This window comes from Drosophila subpulchrella, chromosome 2L (genome assembly GCF_014743375.2).
Source record: "Drosophila subpulchrella strain 33 F10 #4 breed RU33 chromosome 2L, RU_Dsub_v1.1 Primary Assembly, whole genome shotgun sequence".
NCBI lineage: Eukaryota > Metazoa > Arthropoda > Insecta > Diptera > Drosophilidae > Drosophila > Drosophila subpulchrella.
The window spans coordinates 18,496,403-18,523,187 of record NC_050610.1 but is presented as its reverse complement, the minus strand read 5'-3'; the positions used below and the strand labels follow the sequence as shown (position 1 = coordinate 18,523,187).

The 26,785-nt window shown below is 38.8% G+C and overlaps 1 protein-coding gene across 4 annotated transcripts in view; it reads left to right on the top strand.

Moving 5' to 3' along the window:
- LOC119547459 (putative neural-cadherin 2) overlaps positions 1–18,865 on the top strand; it is a 123,192-nt gene extending 104,327 nt beyond the window's left edge. For all 4 annotated transcript variants that reach the window (XM_037854336.1, XM_037854335.1, XM_037854337.1 and 1 more), the window contains 8 exons: positions 1,284–1,704; positions 2,594–3,502; positions 5,339–7,664; positions 8,481–8,651; positions 10,993–11,234; positions 16,213–16,434; positions 16,512–16,685; positions 17,274–18,865. In XM_037854336.1, the coding sequence (XP_037710264.1) occupies positions 1,284–1,704; positions 2,594–3,502; positions 5,339–7,664; positions 8,481–8,651; positions 10,993–11,234; positions 16,213–16,434; positions 16,512–16,685; positions 17,274–17,587 (4,779 nt within the window). In that variant the 3' untranslated portion in view covers positions 17,588–18,865. The remainder of the gene's footprint in view (positions 1–1,283; positions 1,705–2,593; positions 3,503–5,338; positions 7,665–8,480; positions 8,652–10,992; positions 11,235–16,212; positions 16,435–16,511; positions 16,686–17,273) is intronic.
- The last annotated feature ends 7,920 nt before the right edge of the window (positions 18,866–26,785 follow it).

Genomic DNA, 26,785 nt, shown 5'->3' with positions numbered 1-26,785 from the left:
TAACTTGGGTGGATGGCTTTTAATTAAAGTAGGTAAATAGATACATTTTTCTGCTAACCTGATGTGTGAACATTTCATTCAGAAGATACGAATAAGATTACTCGCTATTAAATTGGGTATTTTTACACATATTTTATATCTCCTTTTATTCCCTTGACTTCCTTGACCACTCAAATATTCTCTTGGAAATCGCATTTTATGTGGTTCCAGTATTCGTTTCAGCCAACCCACACATTTCTTGTATCTTTAGAATAAATACAAGACTTAGCTTTCATTTACTTCAATAGGACTACAGAATTAATTCATCGTAAAAGCAAATTGTCTTTCAGACCGACCACAGATACCAACACATTGAATACATTTCGTTAAGGTAAGAGTGTATGCTATATGCATTAGCTGAGCAAGCAATGTGTAAGGGTAATTTGAATAGGGGCCAGGCCAAGACCAAAGGTTGACAGGGCCAACACACGGACAAGTACGAGTACTGGAGGACATTTCAATCGGATGGATGGCTTTTATTTTGTCATTGCCAATGCAATTTCGTGTGGATAACTCATTTAATGAGAAATCTAATAACGGACTTGTGTGTAAGACCACCTACCAACGCAAAGCCATCAAAGCCAGGTTAGAAACAAACAACAGGCGATAGCCTACGGCTCAAGGGTTTCAAGGGTCTGCGGCTCAGACTCCTTTACTGTTTACCAAGGGGCATAAAATAATTTGCAAACAAACAAACAGCTGCCAAATCAAATCCCCATTCGAAACTGTGAGAAAATAGTAGTTTTTAGAGAGAAAACTAGGTCTGTATCATACCTTAAGACGAATAGTATTTTTAGAAAGTATTCATCGTATAAGTATTTTAATAACAACATGATTTTGAGTTGGTCTAGCCGTTTAAGGTTCCTTATGATTTTAAAACAAAATCTAATAAAGAAACATTTTTTTTCTTGGATGGTACAATTTTTTATATAAATGAATGGTATCTGACAACAGGTTCATGGCCTATTTAGAAAGAAAAATTATACTCAAGCGAATCATCACTATATACTTAAAATATATTTGGAGTTAAATAACTTCATTTATTGCATTTCTTAATATTTTATTACCATTTATTAAATTAAAAAAACAAAATTGTAAAGATGTTTATACAAACTTTTAATGGTCTACTTATAAAGAAAGGTAAAATTCAAGCGAATCAGGACTGGAAATTGGAAATCTGCCTTAATTATAACAATTTCAAGATATGAAAGCTTAATATTTCACATGTAATCCCCTATCCACAGCCCCTGGACCGAGACCAGCCCAATGGCAGGCCACAGTGGCGCTTCACAGTATTCGCCCAGGATGAGGGCGGCGAGGGCCTGGTGGGCTACGCGGACATCCAGGTCAATCTGAAGGACATCAACGACAATGCCCCGCAGTTTCCGCAGGGCATCTACTTTGGCAACGTCACCGAAAACGGCACCGCCGGCAGCTCGGTGATGACCATGTCCGCCGTCGACTACGACGATCCCAACGAGAGCACCAATGCCAAGCTAATCTACTCGATTGAGAAGAACGTCATCGAGGAGGAGACGGGGGCGCCCATCTTTGAAATCGAACCGGAGACGGGTCTCATCAAGACGGCGGTCTGCTGTCTGGACAGGGAGCGCACCCCCGACTACTCCATCCAGGTGGTGGCGATGGATGGCGGTGGCCTTAAAGGTGAGACTGATGGATACACCTGGGTCGGGGGTTCGAACTCAATCAGCCAGATTGTTTGTCTGCCTGCGACACTGCTGTGGGTGATAATGGCCTCTAGCAGACATTTGTGATGCCCAAAAGACGGCATTTATTTCTTGATTCCCCTAATCCGATTGCCCAAAGATGTCTGGCTTTCGAAATATTGCTGTTTATATCGATTCCATTTAGGTCGTGGGCTCAAATATTTATTTCTTAATTGCAAAAGATGGTTTACCGAAGACCACGAACCAATTATATTTAATTTGCATATCAATTTTTCGTCGAAAAGAAAATAATACATAACGGTGGCTAGAATAAATTACATTTTTACCACAAACTTGACATAAAACCACTACTGTGGTTGAAAATAACGATTCCTAGAATTTTTTGTAATGCTCAGAAGACTTGATTTATTCCTTGATTCGCCTATTCAATTGCCCAAAGATGTCTGCAGGTATTAAAAGATTTTGCTTTCAAAATATTATCTAGAAGGTTTGTCGAGGACCAAAAATTAATAAAAATTAGTATGTAAATCCGTATTGCTTCAGAAAGCAAAGCCAGAAACGCGGTGCCTAGAACCAATTTAGAAAGTAAAATATTTAAATTACACAATCACTGATAAGGATTTTCCTAGCTAACCTAGGACTAACCTTAGACCATTTGTTTACATGACATAAAAACAAATTTCCTTATAAATGTGCAAAGGAGAATGTGAAATGCCCAACTTATATGAGAGACAAGCAATTTATCAAAATTATCTGAATAAATCAAATTTACCAAGTCATTGGCGCCATTTCTCCCTCTGCATCTGTCTGTAATCGACGGCCATCTGATTCACCTTGTCTGTTCTGTTTACCATCCCATTTCGCAGGCACCGGAACCGCCTCTATTCGCGTCAAGGACCTCAACGACATGCCGCCGCAGTTCACGAAGGACGAGTGGTTTACGGAGGTGGACGAAACGAATGGCACTTACATCCCAGAGACGCCCATCCTCACGGTGACCGTTCAGGATGAGGACGAGACCAACACGTTCCAGTACAAAGTGGTGCCCAATAGTGGATTCGGGGCGGACAAATTTGCGATGGTTCGAAATGGCGATGGAACGGGCTCGCTGAAAATCATACAGCCACTGGACTACGAGGATCCGCTACAAAGTAGTGGATTCCGGTTTCGCATTCAGGTCAACGATAAGGGCGACGATGGACCCGGCGGAAGTGACAAGTACCACGTGGCCTATTCCTGGGTGGTGGTTAAGCTGCGGGATATCAACGACAATGTGCCCAAGTTCGATCGGGAGCACATTGAGGTCTCCATCTATGAGGACACGAAAGTGGGAACTATCCTCGAGCAGTTCAAGGCCACTGATGCCGATCAAGGTGGTCATTCCAAAGTGATTTACAAAATAGTTCGATCCACGAACCGTAGAAGACAGTTTGCCATAAGCGACAAAGGAGCTGTGAGCATACAAAGACCTTTGGATAGGGAAGCCCTAGATCGACATCACATTCAGATCCTGGCCATTGACGATGGCAACCCTGCTCGAACTGCAACGGCAACCCTAAACGTGATAGTTAAAGATGTCAACGATAATGCACCCACTTTTGCCCAGGACTACAAGCCGACTTTACCGGAGAATGTGTCTGGTAAAAAAATTCTGGAGGTGGCTGCCAAGGATGCAGATGATCGACAAAGGGGCAATGGTGGACCCTTCACTTTTCGATTGGATCCTTTGGCCAGCGATGAAATAAGAGCGGGCTTTAAAGTTGAATATGATCGCAGTAAGTATTTAAATAATTTAATGATAATTTAAATATTTAAATATTTAAAATATTCAATTTAATTTTCAACACCTTTGGGTATTAATAAAATATAGTTAGATGTTAATCGAAATCGGCAACACATGTAGCAAATACAGCCGAGGGCAAATCATTTTGCATAATTAATGATGCAAAAAATGTTTAAACGCTCACTAAGCCCAACATCTGTCAAATAGTAATGAAAAATAATCGCCAGCACTTGAAAAAATTATAATATAAAATGCGGAGCATATTTAATGCATTAGCCTGATTAAATATGTATTCAATGAGATATGTCGCACCAATTTATACCAATTACGCATCTCATTTAAGTAATTATGCAAATTAATATCAAGCGAATACGCGAAATAGTTTGTATTTATGTAGACTCTCCATTTGTTTATGGCCAAATAATTAATTCAGAGTTTGAAAATCAATTATTTATTTTGATACCCCAAAGGCGTTTGGGTCAATTCGATTACAAGAGAGACACTTGAAACCCAAACACGTGCCAGGTTGTGAAAAAATTAGAGGCAGAGTGATAAAAACACATCATTGAGAATGGACCCTAATACAGGAGAGAAATGTGCCCTGAAATTCAAACTGGCGTGGCAGAAAAACTGGTCGAGAAAATTGAAAAACTTGCTGTCAATGTCAGTAGTGACACCTCAAATTTTCATTCATTTGATCGATTTTATTGGGGTGCTCTTCAAAGTTTTCCTTTTTTAAGGTTTTTTGTTCGGGTTTTTTGTTTCAAATAACTCCCAACAATGGCCACACAAAAAACTGTTGAGCAATTTCCATTTTACAAAAGAGGAGAGCGGAGAAAAAAGTTGAAAATCAAGATTGAGAGAGTAGTTATTTTCCAAGCCCGACCTAACTAACACACTTTGCCTCAAAACCTTAAGGTACCCATTAATATTTTTTATATTCTGTTTGGAATTGAGGAAATATTTAGCTTTTTTAGATATTTGAAGCAATTTTCTTTTAACTGAAGTATAGGTAACTAAATTATGAGCGTTAAAATAAATAGTTCCGATGATATTAATAAATTTATTTAAATTTAATAATGCGATACCTTAAAGACAGTTTAATAGTCGCTTGAATAAACATTCTTCGAATAAATATTCTATACAAGACTGACCCTCTTCAATGTTTTAAAAATTCCCACTCGTGTTTCTAAATCCCTGTATTTCCAAGAAAAACTTTATTTTTGTGCACATACTCTTACTCTAGGGAAAAGCCCATGAAAGGAAACACCAAATCGCAATGAAAACAAAAGCCGGCCGGACATGGTCAACTGCGCCAACCGAAACGATGCCTCGAGGCCAAGTTCTGTCCACAGTAACGTCGCTCCTCTGTATCTCTGATTCCCTGGCACTTTGCAACCAATTTCCCTATCTCTCAGTTGGGTTTTGCGGGCGTTTTTTCTTTTTTGGTTACTAACTTTGTGGCACAAACAATGCTGATGATGCTGATTGTCTGAAACATAATTCAATCACCATTACTATGCAAACACAGTTTGGTTTAGCGTTTGATTTCGACTTTGATTGTGTGGCAATTGCCTTGAATGAATGAACTGAATTGGGTGGAGTGCCCAAAAGCAGACGAAAAGTGGCGAAGTGGTTCGGTTTTGAATTGCAAGTTGTTTGATTTTAGCGTTTTCTGGTTAGTTTGGCCAAGTGCAGTGGCGTAGATCCGCACGGAATGGAGTTGGAAAGTACCAGTTTACTCATCCATCTAGGGCAGTTTTAATTTGTACCCACTAAGGTTTGTAAATACATTTGTTTTACCAAAATATTTATTTTTATTTTTCAGGAGGTGACAGTGGAAATGGCGTGGCTATCATCTCATCCCTTCGTCCCTTCGATCGCGAGGTGCAAAAGAGCTATGCCATCCCCATTGAGATCAAGGATAATGGAGCTCCTGCGATGACGGGAACCAGTACTTTGACCATAACGATCGGTGATGTAAATGATAACAAAATGCAGCCAGGCAGCAAATCCGTTTTGGTTTACAACTACCAAGGACAGTCCCAGGATACGCAGATAGGCAGGGTCTATGTCAACGATCCGGATGACTGGGATGTTCCGGATAAGAAATACTACTGGGAGATCAAGGAACACCAGCGCTTTAAGCTCGATACGGATACGGGAATTCTAACGATGAGAGCGGGTACCAGAAGAGGTCGCTATCAGCTGAAATTCAAGGTCTACGATCGCGAACATGGCCAGGAGGATATACCGGCCAATCTGAGCGTTACAGTGCGCGACATAACAGCAGAGGCCGTTCAGCAAGCCGGTTCCATGAGATTGGCTCACATAACGGATGAGGACTTCGTGAGAACTTGGAACCCAGTTAAAAATCAAGTGGAACCATCTAAATTGGAAAGATTTCGTAACAAACTCGCCGAATTGCTATACACAGATCGAGATAATGTGGATGTATTTAGCGTCCAGCTGAAGGAGGGTTCTTCCTATCCCCTAACAGATGTTCATTTTGCAGCCCGTTCTGCAACTCAGCAACCGTATTTCAAGGCAGTTCGCTTGAATGGTGTGGTACAGATGCATCGTGAGGAGATTGAACACGAAGTGGGCTTAAACATCACTATGGTTAATATTAATGAGTGCTTGCACGAGGGTAAGGGAAAATGCGGTTCTAGTTCTTGCACCTCCAAGGTGGAGTTGGGCAAAAAACCCTATACGGTTAGTGTAAATCGCACCGCTTTGGTGGGCGTTCGTTTGGATATCAGTGCTCAGTGTGTCTGCCGGGCCAGGAACTTTACCAATCAGGATCACAACTGCAGAACCCATCTTTGCTACAATGGAGGACGATGTGTGGAGACTCGAAATGGTCCCAAATGTGTGGCCTGTCCGGTGGGCTACAATGGTCCACGATGTCAACAGTCCACCAGGAGTTTTCGCGGCAATGGCTGGGCCTGGTATCCCCCACTCCAGCAATGCCAGGAATCCCATCTCAGTTTGGAGTTCATCACTCGGGTGGCCGATGGCCTGATACTCTACAATGGACCCATAGTCCCACCTAAGCCTGAAGAAACCGTGATCAGCGACTTTATAGCCATCGAGCTGGAGCAGGGCTATCCGCGTCTCCTCATCGATTTCGGCTCGGGAACCCTGGAACTAAGGGCAAAGACCAAGAAAACCCTGGATGATGGCGTGTGGCATCGTTTGGATATATTCTGGGACTCTGAAAATGTCAGGATGGTTGTGGACTTTTGTCGCACTGCCCTGGTCAGCGAAATGGAGGATGGCACTCCGCCGGAGTTCGATGATAATGCCTGCCAGGCGAGGGGACTAATTCCCCCGTTTTCCGAGGCCCTCAATCTGAATCAACCCCTTCAATTGGGCGGCCTTTATAGGCAGCACTTCGACCAAACCCTGTACAATTGGCAGTACGCTTTTAGCTCCAAGGGCTTTGATGGTTGTATCCGAAATGTTATCCATAATTCCGAGCACTATGATTTGGCTTTCCCCGCCTTGGCCAGGAATAGTTTTCCCGCCTGTCCGCAAACGGATGAAGTTTGCCTGAAAACCGAACATACAGCCCGTTGCTGGGAGCATGGTAATTGTGTGGCCAGTCTGGTTCAGGCCAAGTGCCATTGTCAGCCGGGTTGGATGGGTCCGGGCTGCAATGTGCCCACCATTCCGACCACTTTCAAGGCCCAGAGCTATGTGAAATTCGCCCTTAGCTTCGAGCCAGACCGATTTTCCACCCAACTACAGCTGAGATTTCGAACCCGCGAGCAGGGCGGCGAACTCTTCCGAGTTAGTGATCAACATCATCGGGAGTACGCCATCCTAGAGCTACGCCGGGGCCACCTTCAATTCCGCTACAACCTGAACTCGCTCAGAAACGAGGAGCAACTGCTGACTTTAACAGCTATCACTGTTAACGATGGCCAGTGGCATGTGATTCGCATTAGTCGATACGGATCGGCGGCTCTAATGGAACTGGATGGCGGGGAGTCGAGGCGGTACAACGAGTCCTTTCACTTCGCAGGACATCAGTGGCTGAGCATCGACAAGCAGGAGGGTGTTTATGCGGGCGGCAAGGCCGAGTATACGGGAATCAAGACCTTTGAGGTGCAGTCCGACTTTCAAAGGAGCTGCTTGGACGACATCAGGTGAGGGCTAATGCCGATTGAATAAGGTCATTCTAGGGGTGCAGTGCTGATACTCTTGAAGGGAGCTAATTGGACCCTTCCAGAAAATGTTTTGAGCTTTAAAAGTAAAAATAGATCTTAGTAGTCAATCAGAAAAGAAGAGTACAGAAAAATACCTTACCCATTTTACGTTTTCCTATATTTTATCAAATTATTTTTACTAATTTATTTATAATAAAATATTCAAGTAATTTTTTTCAATCTTCTTAAAAAATGAATTTAAAATTTCAAGAGTTTTGAACCAAAATTTTAAAGTAACCATGATCTAACTTAAACAAGCTTAAAATGAATTAAAATTAAAAATACATTTTCAAAAGAAAAAAATTCCAATAGCTTCGCTTTGAATTTTCTCCACTGCGGTTTTTTACTATTTATATAGCAAGTTCAAGGAAATCAATCATTTAATACCATGTTCTTGTTTATTAAAACAAAATAAGTTTACATTTTTTACACAAGTATAAACTATTTTTACCTTAATTTTAAAATTAAATCATGGTAGTCAACAGGTTTTTTTACAGAAAGGTATGATTTTGAAATGCTTATTACAAAATGTTAAATGGTATTCAATATGTTTTTTATAAAATGGTATGTTTTTTAAACAGTCATTATAAAATTAAATATTTTTTATGTAGATATTTATTTTAAGTGTTCAATTTTTGCCAGTGTAGTTAGCTGCCCCTGCTAATCAAAGAAAACAGTAAGGGGACACATTTTTAGTGCTCCTCGATTGCCGGTACTCATGCATAGTTTTCCCTTCCCCGCTTTTCCGACCGGCAGGCTGGATGGAAAACACTTACCCCTGCCGCCCGCCATGAACGGCACCCAGTGGGGCCAGGCCACGATGGCCCGCAACCTGGAGCGCAACTGCCCCTCGAATAGGCCCTGCTCGAATGTCATCTGCCCGGATCCCTTTGACTGCGTCGACTTGTGGAACGAATACGAGTGCACGTAAGTACACCTTTTCATTTTCATTTTCATTTCCTGGCCGCTTCCTTTGTGTACGGATTCATGGTAGTTTATTGGGTTTTCGATTTAATTACAGCCCCCTTTGATTGCCTTTGAGGTCAGAAGGCCAAAAGGTGTAATTAAATCGGTGCAACTATCAATAATTATTTCTTTGGCAATAGGAGATTGAATTTACTCAATTATTTCACAGATAAAGTTGTAAGGCTTTGTACTTAAATAGGTTATGTAGAGTCACGAACATAACTTTGTGTGTCAAAATGTCATCATCGCAAGAGCTATCTGGATTGGTAAACATATTTCCTAGAAGGACTCCCTGCCATTTTCCAGCTTCAGTCACACAGACAATGTCAAACTGCAAATTGACTAGGAATGCAAAACAAATAATATCAATTGCCATTGTCTTTCTGTCCAAGCTCATGCCAACCCAAACCGCAGAAGTAAAAAGTTTCACTTAGAAAAAAGTCCAGATATCAAATTAGCCAAAATATTAAATTAAACATAAATATAAAAATAAAATTAAACTAAGTAAAGATCCAATCTCAGTGACCAAAATATTTTTTAAATCTCTGCTATTAACTCTCCTTTCAAAATGTTTTTCCTAAAATGTTTTATAAACTATAATATAAATAAATAATATAATATATACAAAAAAGCTTAGTAAATATCAGACCAAAATATATTTTAAATCTCTATTATCAACTGTCCTTTTAATTGTTATAAATTGTTCTATAACCTACTCATTACCTTTTTTTGTTGAAGTTATTATTTAAATTTGTTAGCATAAAATTTTTCAAATGCAAACAAATTAAGCTTAATTTATGGTTAGGAAGCAGGAGAAATATTTCTTTTGTGCTCAAACGAATTGTTTGGAAAAAATGTATATTTTCCGAGTGTTTGCACATGGAAATATCTACATTTGCCTGGCTGGCCTGGCTGGGAGCCTTGAAATCTGGGGCACGACTCCTGATCCTGGCGCTTCTGCTCTGCAACACCTCATCGATGATGGGTCGCCGTGCTGGTGGCAGTGGCAGTTGCCTCGCCCGAGAGCAGAGCACATTTTCCACATCATTAGTTCTGCGGAGTGACTCCATTCGAGAGCCGACGACAGCCAGCAAGGACACCCAATCTGGCACTGCATCATGTCCTGTGCCTCCGGCTCCTCCTGGTTCTCCTCCTTTTGGAGCAGAAAGACTAAGCACCCCCAGCTGTGAGCTTCTCGCTCCATTTGCTTTCGGGAACAGAAACATCTGGGCCTGCTGCTTCTTAACACGTGTTCGCCAGGTCCTCCTCTTTTTTCAAGATAAATTTAAATAGTGGCACACGCTTCGCCTTCAGGTGGCGACGTGTCATAAATTATGCTTACTTTAGCCTCAATTTCGTTGCCGGTTGTGGGCAGCAGTTAATGCAGTGCCTCTGCAGGAATTTGTGTCACTCAGCCAGGACACTAAGATGTCGGACAAGGAGCTGTCCTCAATTGGAATACGAAATGACTTCAATTTAAATGTGCACAATGTGTGCAGGGGGTTAAGTTTAACTTTTCCCGCTCTTAAAGCTTTAATTTCCCCATCGCTGAGTTGTCCAGGGATTTTGCAGTCTAACCAAAACTTCACGCCCTTAATGCGCTTCGGAAAATATTTGAGAGGGGCGCGTAGCTCATGGGGGAATATTCTATCCCTTGGTTGCCCAACTCTGTGTGAAAATAAAAAAGTTTTATTTCGGCGAAAAAATAAAATTGCCAAACGTGAGTGCACTTTACCAAAAGTAGAATTTTATTCTGAGTTACTTTTTTTTTAAATTTGGTCACTCAACATTATTTTATGTTGTATAACTTGTGTTTCAGGTTTTCATTATATATAACTCAAGAAAATTGTTGTTTTTTTATTTATAAAGATATTCCTATATTATATATAATACCTTTTTTATATTTATTCAGGTTATAAAATTAGTTTTATTAAAAACTCGAGGAATATATCCCCCCTTTGGGTTAAAAAGTATATGTATTTTATTCCCAATTTTTTATTTCTACTCAACCAATTTTGTTAAGCCAACCAAACTCTTGATCAGCCACTTATATGATTAAACCTAATTCTCTGGGTTATATTTGCTCAGTGTTTTAAATGACGGCTTTAGAGAAATTTATGAATCCCTTTCATTAATGTCAAATGATTACCCACATTTTATTACGCAACATGACCATTTTTTGCCGAGTGTATGGACAAAAAGAATAGTATAAATCGTTGTGGCAGCAAACATTTCCCTCCCCATTGCCGTAATCGCCTCTGAATTCGTTATAACTCTACCGTCCTCCGATTTCTCGTTCCAGTTGTAGCGAGGGTCGCATCATGTCCTCGGACACCAAGGGCTGTGTGGACAGGAACGAGTGCCTGGACCTGCCCTGTCTGAACGGAGCCACCTGCATCAATCTGGAGCCCCGGCTGCGGTATCGATGCATCTGTCCGGAGGGCTATTGGGGCGAGAACTGCGAGCTGGTCCAGGAGGGGCAGCGCCTGAAGCTGAGCATGGGCGCCCTGGGGGCCATATTCGTTTGCCTGATTATCATACTGAGTAAGTCCACAGTCGGCGACCGCAAGTGAAGACGCCCCCCATCAACCCACTGTATCGCTAAGCTGCCCCGGGAAATTTCCCATTCATGTGTGTCAATTAAGCGGCTTAAGCAGCAACATTTTTCCTTTCCAAGCCCCCCCCCAGTCCCCAGTCCCCACTCCCCATCACATGCAAACTTGCTTCACTCTGTTTTCCCATGTTAATGCAATTTGCTGGGAAGCAAAGCCACCTCCACCGCCCCCCCAAAAAAAAGCCAAAAAAATATAACGACACGACACTGACATCTGTTTGGACAGTCGCGACCGTGTGGGGCTAAAAAAATAAAAGTGGCAAAGGGTTAACATGGGAGGACCCCATGCATTTTCAACAACACAAAGTGGCAACAAATCTTGTATTCGTTGCTTTATTTTTGCCACACTTTTTTATGCCCAGACAGGGGCAATTTGTTGGATTAGCTGAAAAAAAGGACGACGAAAATATTTGCATAGCGGCTAATTAAGCTTGGGGAAAAATACGAGACAAGTTTACACGATTTTAGCAAGACTTTTAGGAAATTAAATTCAGTATTTATGTGTATCATTTTTAAGAACGAAATATTTTACTTTGAGTAAGAAGTGAGCCATTGTATGCCATTGCAATCCAATGATTAAGGCACTTACTACAACAAATTTAATAAATGTTATGCTCTCTAGTTTAACGAGAAACATATACAGGCACTTCAGTTTTATGTAACAGCTTAAAAGAAATTCGTACATATTTATACCCACACCTTAAAAGATTTTTTTGTGTAAATTGGAATTGATTTAGTTAATCGATACCTATGAAAATGCTGAGAATCGAACCAATAGCAATATTATTTAGAAATATATGACTAACTAAGTTAAAAAGTGGCGTGGCGCTGATAATGGGTTTCTGATAGTCGAGGCACTCATGTTTTGTTCCCGTTTTAACTATTTTTAACTTAAAACCAAAATAGAAACTAGAAACCTTAATGGATTAAAAGTGAAAATAAACAAAAAAATGGCGACATTGATCAAAAATTAATTTAAATTGATCTTACTTTAGCCAAAGGACCAATCTACTTTCATCGAATTGTCCAAACCAATTAGAGCTATGTATTTTACTGCTTGAAAAATCGCAGAAAATGGAATAAAATTTTAGGAAAGCTCAGAGCACTTAATGGATTTTGCGAACGAGTGTTAAGTGGCTTTGGCCATTTGGATATTTTGTCCATGCCGGTTGTCCCAGCCCAATGCAAATGCGTTTTCTCGCACGCAATGCGCTACAATCTATTTTCGTTTCGCCAGCTCGTCTGGGATTTGAAGGGATTTTCAATTAGCGCAACATTTTCGCCCCTTACCCAGACTGGTTTTATATGCGCCTTCTGTGCGAGTTCCAGCCAGCTTATTTGGGGCCATATTTAAAAGTGACGCTGATTTATCCGGCCTTTGGGCCGACTTTAATGAGTACTTCGGCCATAGTTGCAGATGGGAGCAACAACAAAAGGCGAGGCTCTAAGCTAATTAGTCGCAGCTAAGGCAGATAATTACACAGTTGGCTGCGGGGCGGAAAAACAAAGACTGGAAGTGGCCATAAAACCGCTAAACCGCAAAATAGGCGCAATAAATAAAGGAGAGGAAGTCCGTCGCACAAAAGTACTTTCATCTCGGCCGCTTTTTATGATGTGCAAATATCTCAGGAACCGAAAAACATAAAATCTGACAGGCGCTGTCTTGTCCTCGGTGTTTGTGTTGATTCGCCGTAAAGTGGCGTAAAGTTTAAGGGCAGGGGCGAGAGACAAACTAAATAATTATCCAACATTATTTACAGTCAACGCTTTTTCATGTCCTGTCTGTGGAGGTCCTGGCCGCTACTGGCCTGCTCCTGTGTAATCTGTAAATCGCTGAACTGTATTTTAGCATAAAGTTTCAAGTGTCCAAGTGGAGCAACTACGGACTTGATGAGCTGACCTGGTCAGCAAGTTCAGGCCAGCAACAAGATATTACCCGGGTCCTTGGTCCTTGGTCCTCCACAGTTAAGTGCAAACAAAGGCCGTTAAAGAGCTTTCGGCCCGGCTTTTGTTCATCTTACTGGATATTTTTGCCTTTGTTTTTGCAAGTTTTTATGTAGGTTAGTTCATGTTCTCCTCTAGCTGTTGTGTAGTTTTTCGGGCTTCAACTTGTTCTTGTTTTATTTTCCTGTCGGTCGGTGGTAATGTTGATTAAAGGTTGATGAATGAACAGTTGGCCCTGGCCTGCTTAGCCAAATATTGTGCACTTTATCCACAGACTGCAGCCTTTAAAATGGGCTTTGATAAAGTATTTTTAGTGCAAATTGGTTAGGCCAATAATTAAGTTAGGTGCTTTGTTTCAGTTGGATTTTCGAGCACGTTTCAATGGGGAATTCAATCCAAAACTTTTCTCTGGCAGAAAATATTTACTAAGCAAATTTATTTTTCATTTTTTCTTAGGCTTTAGCTTATGTGTAAAAATATTACATTAATACCTCAATTTATTTTAGAATTTTAAAAACTGAAGAAAGGATTTTTGGAAGTGGTATTTCACTTTATGCAAACAACATTTTTCGTTTTACAGAAATAATCTTTATATTTAAGCATAACCAATCCTTTACTTATTTATTATATTTTTTGCTTTATTTTTGTTTTTTCTTTACTGAAGCTTATGTTTACTTTTACCTCTGTCAAAATTACTAAAAATAACCCTGACTTATAATTAAACTTTATGAAATTTTCTGATTTCAGAAAGTTTTGAAAACAGATTTTGTGTTCTTCGCTTTAAGACGAATTATCGAAGATTTCTTCTGGCTGTTTTTGGATGGGGGCACATTAATAGCAAAACTTGTGCGGCAAGATAATTTAGAAAGTTTGCTCGCTCCTTTCTGCGGCGAGAGACAAATTTAATGCACTTCAAGCCATGGCCAGGAACCAGTAGTAAACTATTTTCGGTTCAATTCGGTACTCGGTTGTGGCTTTCGGTTTTGTGTCTTGCTGCTGTTGCAACTTTATGCTGTAATTGTTGCATTAAACTTTCCAGCACCCAAAGACACAGGACAACTCGAATCGGGGTGAATGGTGGATAGTGGATAGTGAGTGTTTTAGACTCCCCACATTGACAGTCATTTGCCAACTAAGCGGATTACAAGTCGGCCAAAAACATTCACATTCCAAATGCACATTTCGAGTGTCGTCCGAATCGTCGTAGCATGAAAACTTGTTAAGTTCTGTGTCCTTTCTGCGTTTGCCGTTTTACTTTAGTTTGCTTAAGTAGCATAAAGTTATTAATAAGTTTCCCTCCACTCAACCACTGCAACATATTCTCGGAAAATTCCCAGGCCCCTCCCATTCTGTTTGTCGGGTAAACAGGACTTTTGCTCGACGGCACAAAAATAAAAAGGACTGCCGAAAGAGAATCCCTCTCGTAGACTTGCATTTTATCATTTGCGCTTCAGTTGACAGGAATATTAACTTGACTCCGGCACAGTGGGGTTAAGCAAACAGCTAAGTAAAAATAATTAAAACTCTGGCTCGACTTCTTCAGAACGACAAGCCAGCCAAGAATGTTTCTCTGGGGATGCACCACCCTCTTCGTCCCTTCCTTTTTTTAATTTTTTAGTTTTTAATGCCCCAGCATTTCTTCTGGGCTAAGCGGATTCATTAGTTGCAATAACTGCCAGCTGACTTTCGCAGAGACAGGCACAAAAGTTCATTTATAAGGAAAGAGCATTAAACATTTCTTCACTGGCGAGTTGATTTCTCGTAATTGTTGCCAACTGGGCGCGGCCTTGGAACCATTATCTTCTTAAATTCCAAGTGCTTTATTTGCTTGTTTTTCACCCCTCGCTTAAGCTTATTGATTTTCAGAAAAACGTTTTTTTATATTTAGGTTAGTAGACATAATTATACTTCAGCCGCAATACCTACTTTTAAATTATTTTATACTGTTTCCAGTCAGCAATTAAAACTTACATTTATTTTAAAGCACTTGCACCCAGTACAGGCGGAAAGTTTTCACTTCCTCTCCTTTTCCAAGTGTGGAAGCAACAAAAAACAACATTTTTCCCAACATTTAATTACCTTCATTAAATGTAAATGGAGTTGTTGTTATGGTTCTGACAGCTAACAGACACCCAACAGACTCCCAGCCTTGCTTTAGGTACAAGTTTCCCCATTTCTAGTTGTTTGTGCCTTTAAAAAAAAATACAACGGTCTTTGGTAGGAAAAAAGAGGTTCTGATAATGGAGCAGGAAAAATTATGGGCCATTTTAATGGGTATAATTTAAGGGAAGAGACAATTTGGACAACGTACGAGAAGAGTAGTATACTGCTTCAACATGAAATTAAATTGATAGATTCTTTTTTTTTGGATTTCTTGAACAATGTATATATCTAGTTATGAAAAGAGTTATAGAAATAATGCAAATATATTAATACATTTAAGAAAAAAAATCTATAAGTTCCATCCATCGACGTACAATGATACCAAGATACCAAGCAGTCTTTAAAAAAAGAAAAATACTTCTCTAAATGCCTGTATTGTATGTATTGTATGTATGTATTGTATTTTTAAAAGCCTGTTAACCACATAACATTTTTTGTGAATAGAGGTGAACAGATTACTTAAGTGTCCATAAGTTGTAAACGACTTAAGATATGAATAGACCCTAAATGAAAATCTTTAGAAGGGAATCGAAGCAATTTATTGACATGCATAACAATAAAATTGAATACAAACTCTCGAAGATAGCTATATTTTAAAGATTTAAAGATTTAAAGATTTTTAAAAACAAAATCTAAGTATGCAGATATGCTTGTATACGTCTATATTAACATAATATAATGACCATAGTCTGCACACTTTCGGGCAGTGTTATGTTAAACTCTTTAAATTCTAGAATTGCTAGAATATCTTTTCTGATAAAAAATAGAATATTTTACTAAAACTACCCATCTACCTCTCAGTTCTCGCCCTGATCTTTGTGATATACAGTCGCAAACGCAAGACGACCAAGAAGAAGAAGCGCTCGGGCCCCGAGAAGGATGTCCGGGAGACGGTAATCAGCTACGAGGACGAGGGCGGCGGCGAGGACGACATGACGGCCTTCGACATCACGCCACTGCAAATACCAATCAGCGCCCAGGGAGGACCGCCGGACATCGCCGCCTGCAAGATGCCCATAATCTGTGAGTAAACACGGCAGAGAGGTGCCGCCAGCCCCAGTGGGACATGGCCAAGTAATTGGGCGGTTGTTTGCACTTAGACCCCGTGATGACGCTGCTGCCACCTGGCCAGGAGCTGAACGTGGCCTATCTGATGGAGGAGCGGAAGCAGCGCATCGACAAGGACAACAACGCACCGCCCTTCGACGACCTGCGCAACTTCACCTTCGAGGGCAGCGGCAGCATCGCCGAGTCGCTGAGTTCGCTGGCCTCCGGTAAGCATATATTCTACACTTTTAGAAATCTTGGAAATTGGCCAAAGCTGTACTACAAATTTTAATAAGATATGATGATTATCTGGAGGAAATTTAGTCTCAATTTTATCTGAAAACGATATGATCTCCATCGTATTTTCTCTCTTCCGAAGAGCTTCGAATATTGTTGTCTTAGTCGTAACCAGAGTAATTTTTAAGCACTATTTCGCTCTTTTATTTATTTTCAAATTCAAGAGCATTTTTAAAAAGGTAGTAAATTTAACCATGGGAATTACCTAAGTCTTATAAATATCAGGACCGAGTTTTAAAGTTTAGATTTTAATATATTCTGAAATTAACGACTATAAGCAAGCCTTATATAAATCAATAAAAATATAATTCTTTTAAAGTTTCAAAATAAAAACCCATTACAAAAGTCGAAGTTCAATATACAAATTTAAATTGCCGCCTTAGGACTAAAGTCTCCTTGAGTGTAAACTAGATTTCCTAGTTCAATCAAATACCTAAATTTGATGGACATTTCCAACGTCCTCCCCACACTTTTCGCAGAAATCCTTTAACTCACTACTCCCCCTTGTCCAATTGCAGGCACTGATGATGAGAATCAAGACTTTAACTATCTACAGAACTGGGGTCCACGTTTCAATGCTCTGGCCGCCATGTACGTGCACGATAAGGCGAAAGCCAAGCAGCTTCCATCGGAAGGCGGTGGAGGACCTGCGGATGGACCAGGAGCCTCATCATCGTCGCCATTGGGAGGAGGAGGTGGAGGTGGAGGTGCAGCCGGGATTGCAGGCGATGTCCTTGCGGTGGTGGCAACCGGCAGTGGGGCAGGTCCTGGAGGCGGCGGCGGTGCCAGTGGGTTAATGATACTGCCCGATGTCGACAAAGTTGTATTATAAAGATAAATAGTTAAGTTGTAGTTAAAATGATGTTTCAGCTGTAAGCACTATGGAAGGTGGAAACCTCTAACCGAAACAGGTGTTTTGTGTATTTTTGTGTCTGGTTAGAGTTAATTGTATGTACATGTGGCTAACTGTGGAATTTAAGACTAACTTAAGGTTTTAGGTGTTTTCTCACATATAAGATATTGAGGGGCTCAAATAAAGAATGGGTTATCATTGAAGAACCCGCGTTACTTTCGCTACTTGTTAATATTTAAAAGTTATGGATTTTAAGTATATGTTAAAAATTAGACAAATTTAATGTTATTAATTTTAATATGCTGTTCCTCTAAATATTATTGGATACAACTTTTATGAATATTTTGGTTGTTGATATATATTTTTACATTTCATTTTAAGATCTTTGAAATCCACGGGAAAGGTTCACCTATAACCTGCCCAAGCCACTTTCTTTCTGTGTCTTCCCTTCAAGTCTCATCTGCTCGATGATATTCAACTGAACCAACTGAGAAATCAATGAATAAAATTATATGATTAAGCATACTACACAACAATGAAAAAGAGTTTATAAAACTTGCTACATATTAGTTAAAGACCCTGTATAAATACGGCGTTAGCTCTCTAGCACGTAAGTTGGACCGAACTAAACCGAAATTTTGCCCATCCTCTCAGAAAATGTTGAGCGTTGCAACTTTTGTGCGCCACCGACAGGGGAACGTGTCCAATTGCCACCGACCAGGTGGCACCTGAAAACCCAAAAGCCAACGCCGAATGCTGCCACCGAACCCATGCAGCCACAAAAGTTTGCAGAGCAAAGTAGAAATTTAATAAGAGGAAAAATCATAACTAACTTTGGTGAAAATTAAAGGTAATTGGGGGAAACTCTACTGTAACATAATTTTGTACATATTAAATTCTGTAATTCTACAATTAATTGAATGGCTATCATAGCGAAGAAACGAAAAGAAAAGAAAACAACTAATAGACTAATTAACTACAATTAAACCTACATTTAATTACCGACTTAACAGAAGCCGAAACCAAATACGAGTGTTGATCAAACCAATTTCATATTTCTGCATTTACTAGCAACTACACAACCAGAACAGAAAATGAAAGTATTAATAATAACATTGTAATATGTATTAAATTATGAGTCGTACACGAAAACAATGGTTAATTACAATTACGTTAGTTAATGGACAATTTGTTAGTAGTTAGCATTTAAGCATAATTTTTTAAAAATCAATAAAGCCCCAAAAAAAATAAAAACGAAATTATACAATTCCATAAAAAGTAATTTCCATGCCAATATGCAGTGTTCTTTTTTTCCAACGACTTCTGGATGTTAGCCAATCTGGCAATCCGCTTGTTGACACTGCCTAATGATCCTTGGTGCCTCCTCTTCCGGGCCAGACATTGCGGCATTTGGTGGCCTAAACGCGCCGTTAAGTCCCGGCAAAGGTGTCCAGATGGAAGCCGCCGTAAGGAAGCCACTTTCGGCGCCTCCTCCAGAAGCTCGAAGTTCAACGGAGCGTTTGACAGGGCAACATGCATTGCCTCTTTTGGAAAACCAGAAGCTGTCAGCCGACTGGATGAGCTCTCTTCTAGGCCGTAAAAAGCGTTGAGCAGTGACCTTTGAAATTTTTCGGTTCAGGTTGCCGCTTTTTTAGCCCACTTTCTCTGCGGATTTACCAGGGGGAAAACATTTTACAGCGCATAATAAATGAGCCTGGCAGAGCTATCGATATGAAATATGGTCACCAACCGTCAATTTATCCTTACTCCGCTGGCTATCCCACTTAACTTCTCTTCATGGGTCCGATAAATTGATGGCCTGTATTGACAGTAAAGAATTCGGTTGAAGGAAGTTGAAAATCGTGTAAGTAACTAGGGTGATTGCGTGAATGACCGGAACTAATAGATGTCATTAGGCTCAACTAATGTACCTTCGCAATGCTCAATTTTTAACAGATCAATAAAAAAGGCTTTCAGTTTAACCAAAGTTAAAAGCATTCTCCAGTGAACTGATAAATCTTTGTCTTAAGGCAAAGCACCATGTCTAACATGCCCAGAAATATTCTCCTCCACCGCAAATAGTAGTCGATTTGCAATCGGGAATCAATAGTTCACATGAAGGGGTGTAAACAGCGTTGAGTCGAGCTAATTAGTTTCATTAACACCATGATTCTTGGCGAGTGGGCTAGGCAGCCCAAGGCAAATGGAGTACACCAACATAGATACGCAAATAGGACTTATAGATGTAGGCACAAGTTACTGACGGATTTGCGAAAAGTTTAAGTCACTGTTGCTGGCAAACTTACGCCTTACCAGTTTTTGGATCAATATAAATACGGAGAAACAAACGGAGAATCGTACTGGAAACATCAAATAATTAATATCATCCTTGGTTTTAATTGGCAGTCAGCAAAGCTTCTAATGTTGAAACTGAAATCTTTATCATCTTATGAGTACTTGAAAATGTTAATTAGAGCACGCTTAACTGATTCCACTGCAGGATTAATTTTATGTTACCAAAGATATGTTGCTTACAGAACATTATTCAAATAGAAATGCACGTGACTTCGGATGCATAACTAAACACACGAAAGGCAAGAGCAATATGTATATTAGCCATTTATTAATACACAAAACTAGAAAGGAACTTTCGCCATCTTTAAAAATATTTCGGCTTAACAGGAAAAATAAAGAGCAAACATTTTGTAATAATTTCGTGACATATTTTGTGTACTACCATGGTTTTATAAACTCAATTGACGCATATATATATATGTAAATATTTTGAAATTGAAGCGAGACGGAAACTCAGCTGCATTATTTGGTATCCAAATTGTATGCTAATTACACAGATTTTCACCCGATTTGCCGCATGAACTTGCATTTTCCTCGCTGTACGGAATAAATTATTAATAAAAATCATGCAATTTGCTTAATTATATTTGCCCCCGATTTGTTTCGCATCTCGCGTCCAAAAATATTTGTGGATTACCTTTTAGACCACGAACTGCCGAATTCCTCTTTCGGCATCCCCTTTGTTTTGCATTTGGAAATTTCCATTTCCATTCGCTGGCCATTACTTAACGAAAATAGCCTGGCTAATGTGCCTGAATGTTGTTATTATTTTTAATTGAATTTTGGTCCAGCGGGAGGTATGTGAAGTTTGGACTTAGAGCGAATGCATTAAAGGTATTTACCTCGTCATTTGGCCAGTAATAATGGCCGGCAAAAAGGCGCAAAAGCAGTATAATGGAGCTCCCCAAATTACTATTCGTTCAAATTCAGAATAAATAATCGCATTATCATCAGGCTCAATTACATGTTTGAATATTTATTGTGAGAATTTCCATTCTGGGTAAGAAAATATGAAAATAGGTCCTTAAAAATGTTTTAGTCATCTACCTAAAAATTTTTTAAGGATTTGTTTGAGTTGCGTACAACAGAATGAAATAATAGTTGTAATTAATAATACAAAAAATACATTTTTATTAAGGGTTTACTGAACAATTTTGGTAATTTAATTGTTACTATCATCTTTGTAAGTTATCCCTTTGATTTGATATATATTAGTTTTAACATCTTTGATAATGGCAACACATATATACATAATATATTTAAAATTTACGATTTCAAAAGAACTTTCGTTTATTTCATTTCGCCTAGTGTAGTTTTAATTCGCTGCGTTTTGTTTGAATTCGCTTAGTATCTGACACGCCATCTACATTAGAAGGCCAGCAACTGACAATGAAAGATGGCGCCCAATATGTAGAGTCTACATTGTAGACTACGCTTTGGCGCCACCTAGATGCCAAAAAGAAGTAACTTTACGAAACACCACAGTCCGTTTACTTATCGTATTTTTTTTACGATACGATATAATTTAAAATTTTTCAGCAATTAAAAGAATCAAGCGTTGCCAGACCGAAAAAATGCTGTCTCATCTTAAGGGGAAAGGAGTTGTGAAGAAAGTGGTGAGGGGTTATTGCTATGCAGAATGGGGGTCAAAGAGAAAGACGATGTTGGTGTTACCAGCTCAGGAAAATTATGACTCATGTTCATGAAGAGGAAGAACACTTGGCGCCTTGATTCAAAAATAGAAAATTCAAGAGGAATTTCCTTTTAAATTCTTTAACTCCAAGGAAGGGAAACCTTTTTTCGTCCCGATAAGGGTATACATAAAATGATTTCCTAGAGTTTTATGTTGTTATATCAATTCAATTACAGTAAACAATTTGCAGGCATATAATTTTTATAAAAAAGCAACCAAGCTTAGTAAATAAATAAAAATTAAAAGTAAGTTATAGCGCCTTTAATGTTATCACAAAACATTGAGATAATGCGATGTTGTTATAAGGCCGGTTGGCCTTTATATATCTTCTACAAATATAGTATAATTATAATTAAGAGTTGCATGGGTGATTGGAAAAAAATATTTATGTACCAGTAATTTGCTTGGAATTAATTTTTTATTTTTTATAACAATGAAAACAATAGTTTTTAATTTTGAAAAAGCGTAAGCATTGTTTTCAACTCTTAGTTTGTATGAAGCTCGCCAAATGTTGAAAGCTCCTAAGATCTCTTCAAACCAACATAGTACATTAATATTGACACCCCGGCATCCGAGGCTAATCAAGCCACTTCATTCAACAAAACAATTGTTAAGGAAGCGAGAAAAAACCGAGAAAGAGGCCAGTAACAAGCGATTCTCACGCCCAAATGCGCCAACCAATAAAAAAAAAGCTCCACATCGAGTAGTTAGTTCCCCATGGAGTTGCTCTTTCGGCCACTTGCTGCTAATGCGAAACAAACGAAGCGCAGAAATTCGAGGGGAGCTCCATGGACCACACGTTGAGTATAACAATCAATCATACAATTAATAATTCAACATGTAAGGTTTGAAGACGGAAGAGAGAATACCTGGCACGGCTGTCAAAACTACCAGAAAGCATGAAAACATCGAAATAAATACGTTTAATCAGTGGGAAATTAAATTTAATTAGCGTAGCCCACAGCGAACAGAAAAAGAATGAGGCTGACAGCGATATGTTTCCAGGTTTATTTATTTCTAGATAAATAAATCAATTTAAATTACTAAATTGTCGCCGCGGTGCTGACAGCCAGAAGCTATAAAAAACAAAAAGACACAAAAAATTGTGAAATTTAAATGTTACATATGTGAACCGAGATTTTAATACGCTTTTCGATTATTAAATTTGATTATTTAATATGAGAAATAAAATGTTAGCTAAAATAATGTGCTGAAGTACTGAGGTATTTATAGTTAGATTTTAGTATTATTAAGGTTTGATTTAAAAAAATATTTTTTCATATATTTTTAAGACAGTTTAAAGCACCATCATTAACACGCAAGTGGTTAAAATCCAACGAACTCTCCTAACCGCAAACTTCGAAACAGTCGAGTGTTAAAATTTGTTTTTAATGACAAATGAAAAACGGCGATAATTCCGTGTCAAACACAGAATAGGCGGAGAAGAGGCTGTAAACTGGCATATGCCCCGATACATATTAAATTAATGATGTTTTTAATCAACGCACAATTTGTTAATAATTAAAATAGACATCCCCAACAAGCAGTCGGCAAAAATTCAAGTTTATTTTAATACATGTTTACCAATTTTTTCCGCTCAGCGCATTTCTATGAACTAAAAATCAATAACAAGCCTTTAAGTGGAGGCTGTGTTTGGGAACATTTTCGGTTCTGTTGTGGATAAAGTGTTTGAGTTTTATGTTTTTGCTTGTCGTTGACCTTTGCCAAATGACCGCCGGTTTGCGTTTGTTCTTGGTGTTTGTGCTGTGATGAGGCCGCTAATAAAACTTATGAAGAGGATATAAATTCTTAGACCCAAAGGGGATGAAACTTAAACTAAATTAAAATTCAAAGTCACCTGTAAATCTAAAAAGTTGCAAGGCTTCTAAAATAAACAATCCTAGCTTCATTAAATGGTATATTAAATATTTATAAAATTATTTGATTAACCATTGGTTACCCAATACATCTTCAGATTTAGGATCTAAACTTTTATATCCTTTACCTAACAGTTTTTACCAAATCGAAAATGAAACTAAAATGGATACTGCCCAATATTTTAAGCTAGATGTGAAAACTTTGGATAACAGGTTGACCTCCTTGCACATTCCTTCCATTTGTCTCGGACAAATGAAGGATCCCCGGAATTCGGGTCCCCTTTTCCCCGCCTAAATACCCTTTTAACTTTAGTTGTTGTTGCTGGCCAGATGCTCCTGCGTTTGGCCAAACTTTTGGAGCTGACACTTTTATCGGACTCGTGGCCAAAATGCAGGCAAAGGCATTTTTTCTCTTTCATTTTTTTTTTGTGGCCCGTTTTGTCAAAAACTTTTGTGTTTGGTAGAGGACGCGTCAGTTTTAATGAATGACGAACGGAGAGGTCACTGGAAATAATTGTCACACGCTTGAAAAGCTAATTATTTTAAGTAAAATTTACAATTATTAAAAAATTATATATTACTAGCGTAAGTAACAAAATAAAGTATATCCTTAAAATATGTAAACAATCTATTATTCGTCGGAACTGGATACATTTTCCTTTTTCCAGTGTAAGGCCTAAAGACGGGCTAGCTGTCTGACTGACATGAATCCCGGGACCGAACCGCATTGGATCCCCCGGTTTTCGGGCTTGAAGCGGAACTGTCCGCAGCACACCTTACGCACGTCTTTCCAACTAATTTCTCTGCGCTTCTCAACTTTCTCGCCTCGGTTTTGGACCAAGTTTTCGGCCCTGCCAGAAGTTTATTAACTGTCCCACCCCGCGTTTCGATTCTCCTCATAACCGCGATTCTAAACGGCTCTCACACACATTTTGGTATGGTCATGGGGGAAATGGTGCTTTGGAGGGGGTCTCGAACTTGGGAGCACTTTGAAAAGCGTGGCATTGTTGCTGCGGTCCCTTATGTAGCTGCTGTGTCGGTTGATGTTGCTCCTGTTACGCTTGTTGTTGCTGGTTTTCATGGTTGTGTCAGCAATTTTTCGTTCTACGCTGATTTTGTTGCTGATGTATCGGTGGATTTTTAAGTTTTGTCACTGCCCTTGTGTCTAAATCTGTGGGAAAACAAGATTTTTTTTTACACGATGCTAAATATATATATTATTGCGTTTGATTCGATTAATATTTAAGATTTTTTTCAGTTTGATGATAAAAAATATGAATTCTTGCATAATATTATTGACCGATTGGCTTATTTCGCTGTGCTACCTTAAACTATATGTACTTGTTTTTCGTGTGATTTAAATTTAAAATTTTTATTGAATTTTTTATCCCTTCTTTCTTTTTATTTTATAATTCATCACTCGCTATCACCTGTTAAGAGTGTTAATCACGTGCTGCCGTTGGCAGGTTTTATGAGTTCTTTTTGAACCAACGCCCTTTTCTTGTTGGCTTATTTTGGAACAGGTATATTAACAGGGGCCATAAGCTCATCCTTATTTTAAAGCCAATATCTTTTGATTATTTCAATGAAAAACGTGCAGCGCTTTAAAAATTAATTACATTTCACTGGGTAAGTGAAAGATTTCAAAGGGAATTTAAGGGGAGAGTAAAAGTTAAGCTCGGTTTTTTATGGTTTTATTTAATATAATGTACGAAAGTTTTAATGAAACGCTTCTGTTGCAATGAATGAATGGAGCAAAAGGATATATATACTCATATGTTGCAATTCTCTGTATTAAATGTCCGGAGTCCACCCAAAAAGTATTTCAGACAATAAGCAAATAACAAATAATTTTAGCAGACCATTTTTCACAGTCGAATTCCAACATCAAATTTCACAGTAACTCAATACCTTTCGCTTCCTTTTAGAGACTTTGGCAAACATTTGCACATAATCCATCATAAAGTGGAAAATCAAGTAACCAAGTGATTAAGCCATGAATGGAAATGGGACGAGGAGGTGTGGAAAGAGTAAATTCAAACAGCATTTGTAACGAAAATCAAATCGAAAATTATTCAATAGGCTTTTGCCTTCAACGTCTCGAGTGGCCATCGGAATCGGATTGGCTTGGCTCGGATTCGAATTGGATTGGCTTCGATTGGACTTTTTCTATTTTTTGGGCGGACTCCACAAATGCATTTTAGTTGTTTGCCCACTGGGACGACGATTTTTTGATGACGACGACGACAAGATTTACATAAATAAGTGCGCACCAAAAGCGGGATAAGAAATCGTTGATTCTCGTCTATCCCCACTTTTACATATTTATTCCCCATCAACGTTTCTTTCTTTGGACTCCAGATTGCCTCTTTTTGGGTGCCCATTTAGACAAACCGCAACGAATTTTCTCACTTTTATCGCATTTTAATTAAAAGCTGCCGAAGGTTTGATATCAACCAAAGAAAAACTGGATCGAAAGTAATATATGTATTTTAACGGAGCCAAAGAATTTGAGAGAATAGGAATCATATCTGGGATATTTATGAACCCATAAATATGTCTAATTATTTGGAAAGAGGTGCGGATGTCGAATATGTTTAATATTAATAGAAAATTAGTCGAAATGAGAAACGAAACCAGAATGCGGTAGTTTTATTGTTATACTATGAATATATTCCTTAGGAGACCTTTAAACAAAACCAGGAATGCAGATTCAGAGCTAAAAAAATTATTCTGTTAGATCTGAGATAATATTATATTTTAAATTAAATATTATAAATGAATCAGTAAGTTATACGAAAATGTACTGTTTTTTATTTAAATTTATTTATTGTACTCTGTTGCCAAAAGTTTAAAACTTAAGGTACAGGGAGGAATCGGCCATAGTTGCTAAGACTTTCGGCCGGACTAAATTGTATTTACAGGTTTACTTAATAACTAGAATTTTACATATGGGTGGGAAGAGAAGGAGATTAACAATTTAAATGAGTTGAAGTAGGTTAGCTGATTTGAGAAAGTTAAGAATTTGCTGGATATTTTCATATGAAGGGTTAATTAAGAGATCAGATAGTTTTATATTTGAGTTACTAGGTCTATGTGTTTGAAATGCGGTGCAGTCGTTGAGGATATGTGAGATCGATATGGCGTCTGTGGTGCAGAATCGGCATTGGCTGTTCATTGGCTGGGAGAATCGGTATTCGTGTGTCAGTTTTGTGTGTCCTAGCCGAAGCCTAATGATCTTGGTAATTTCTT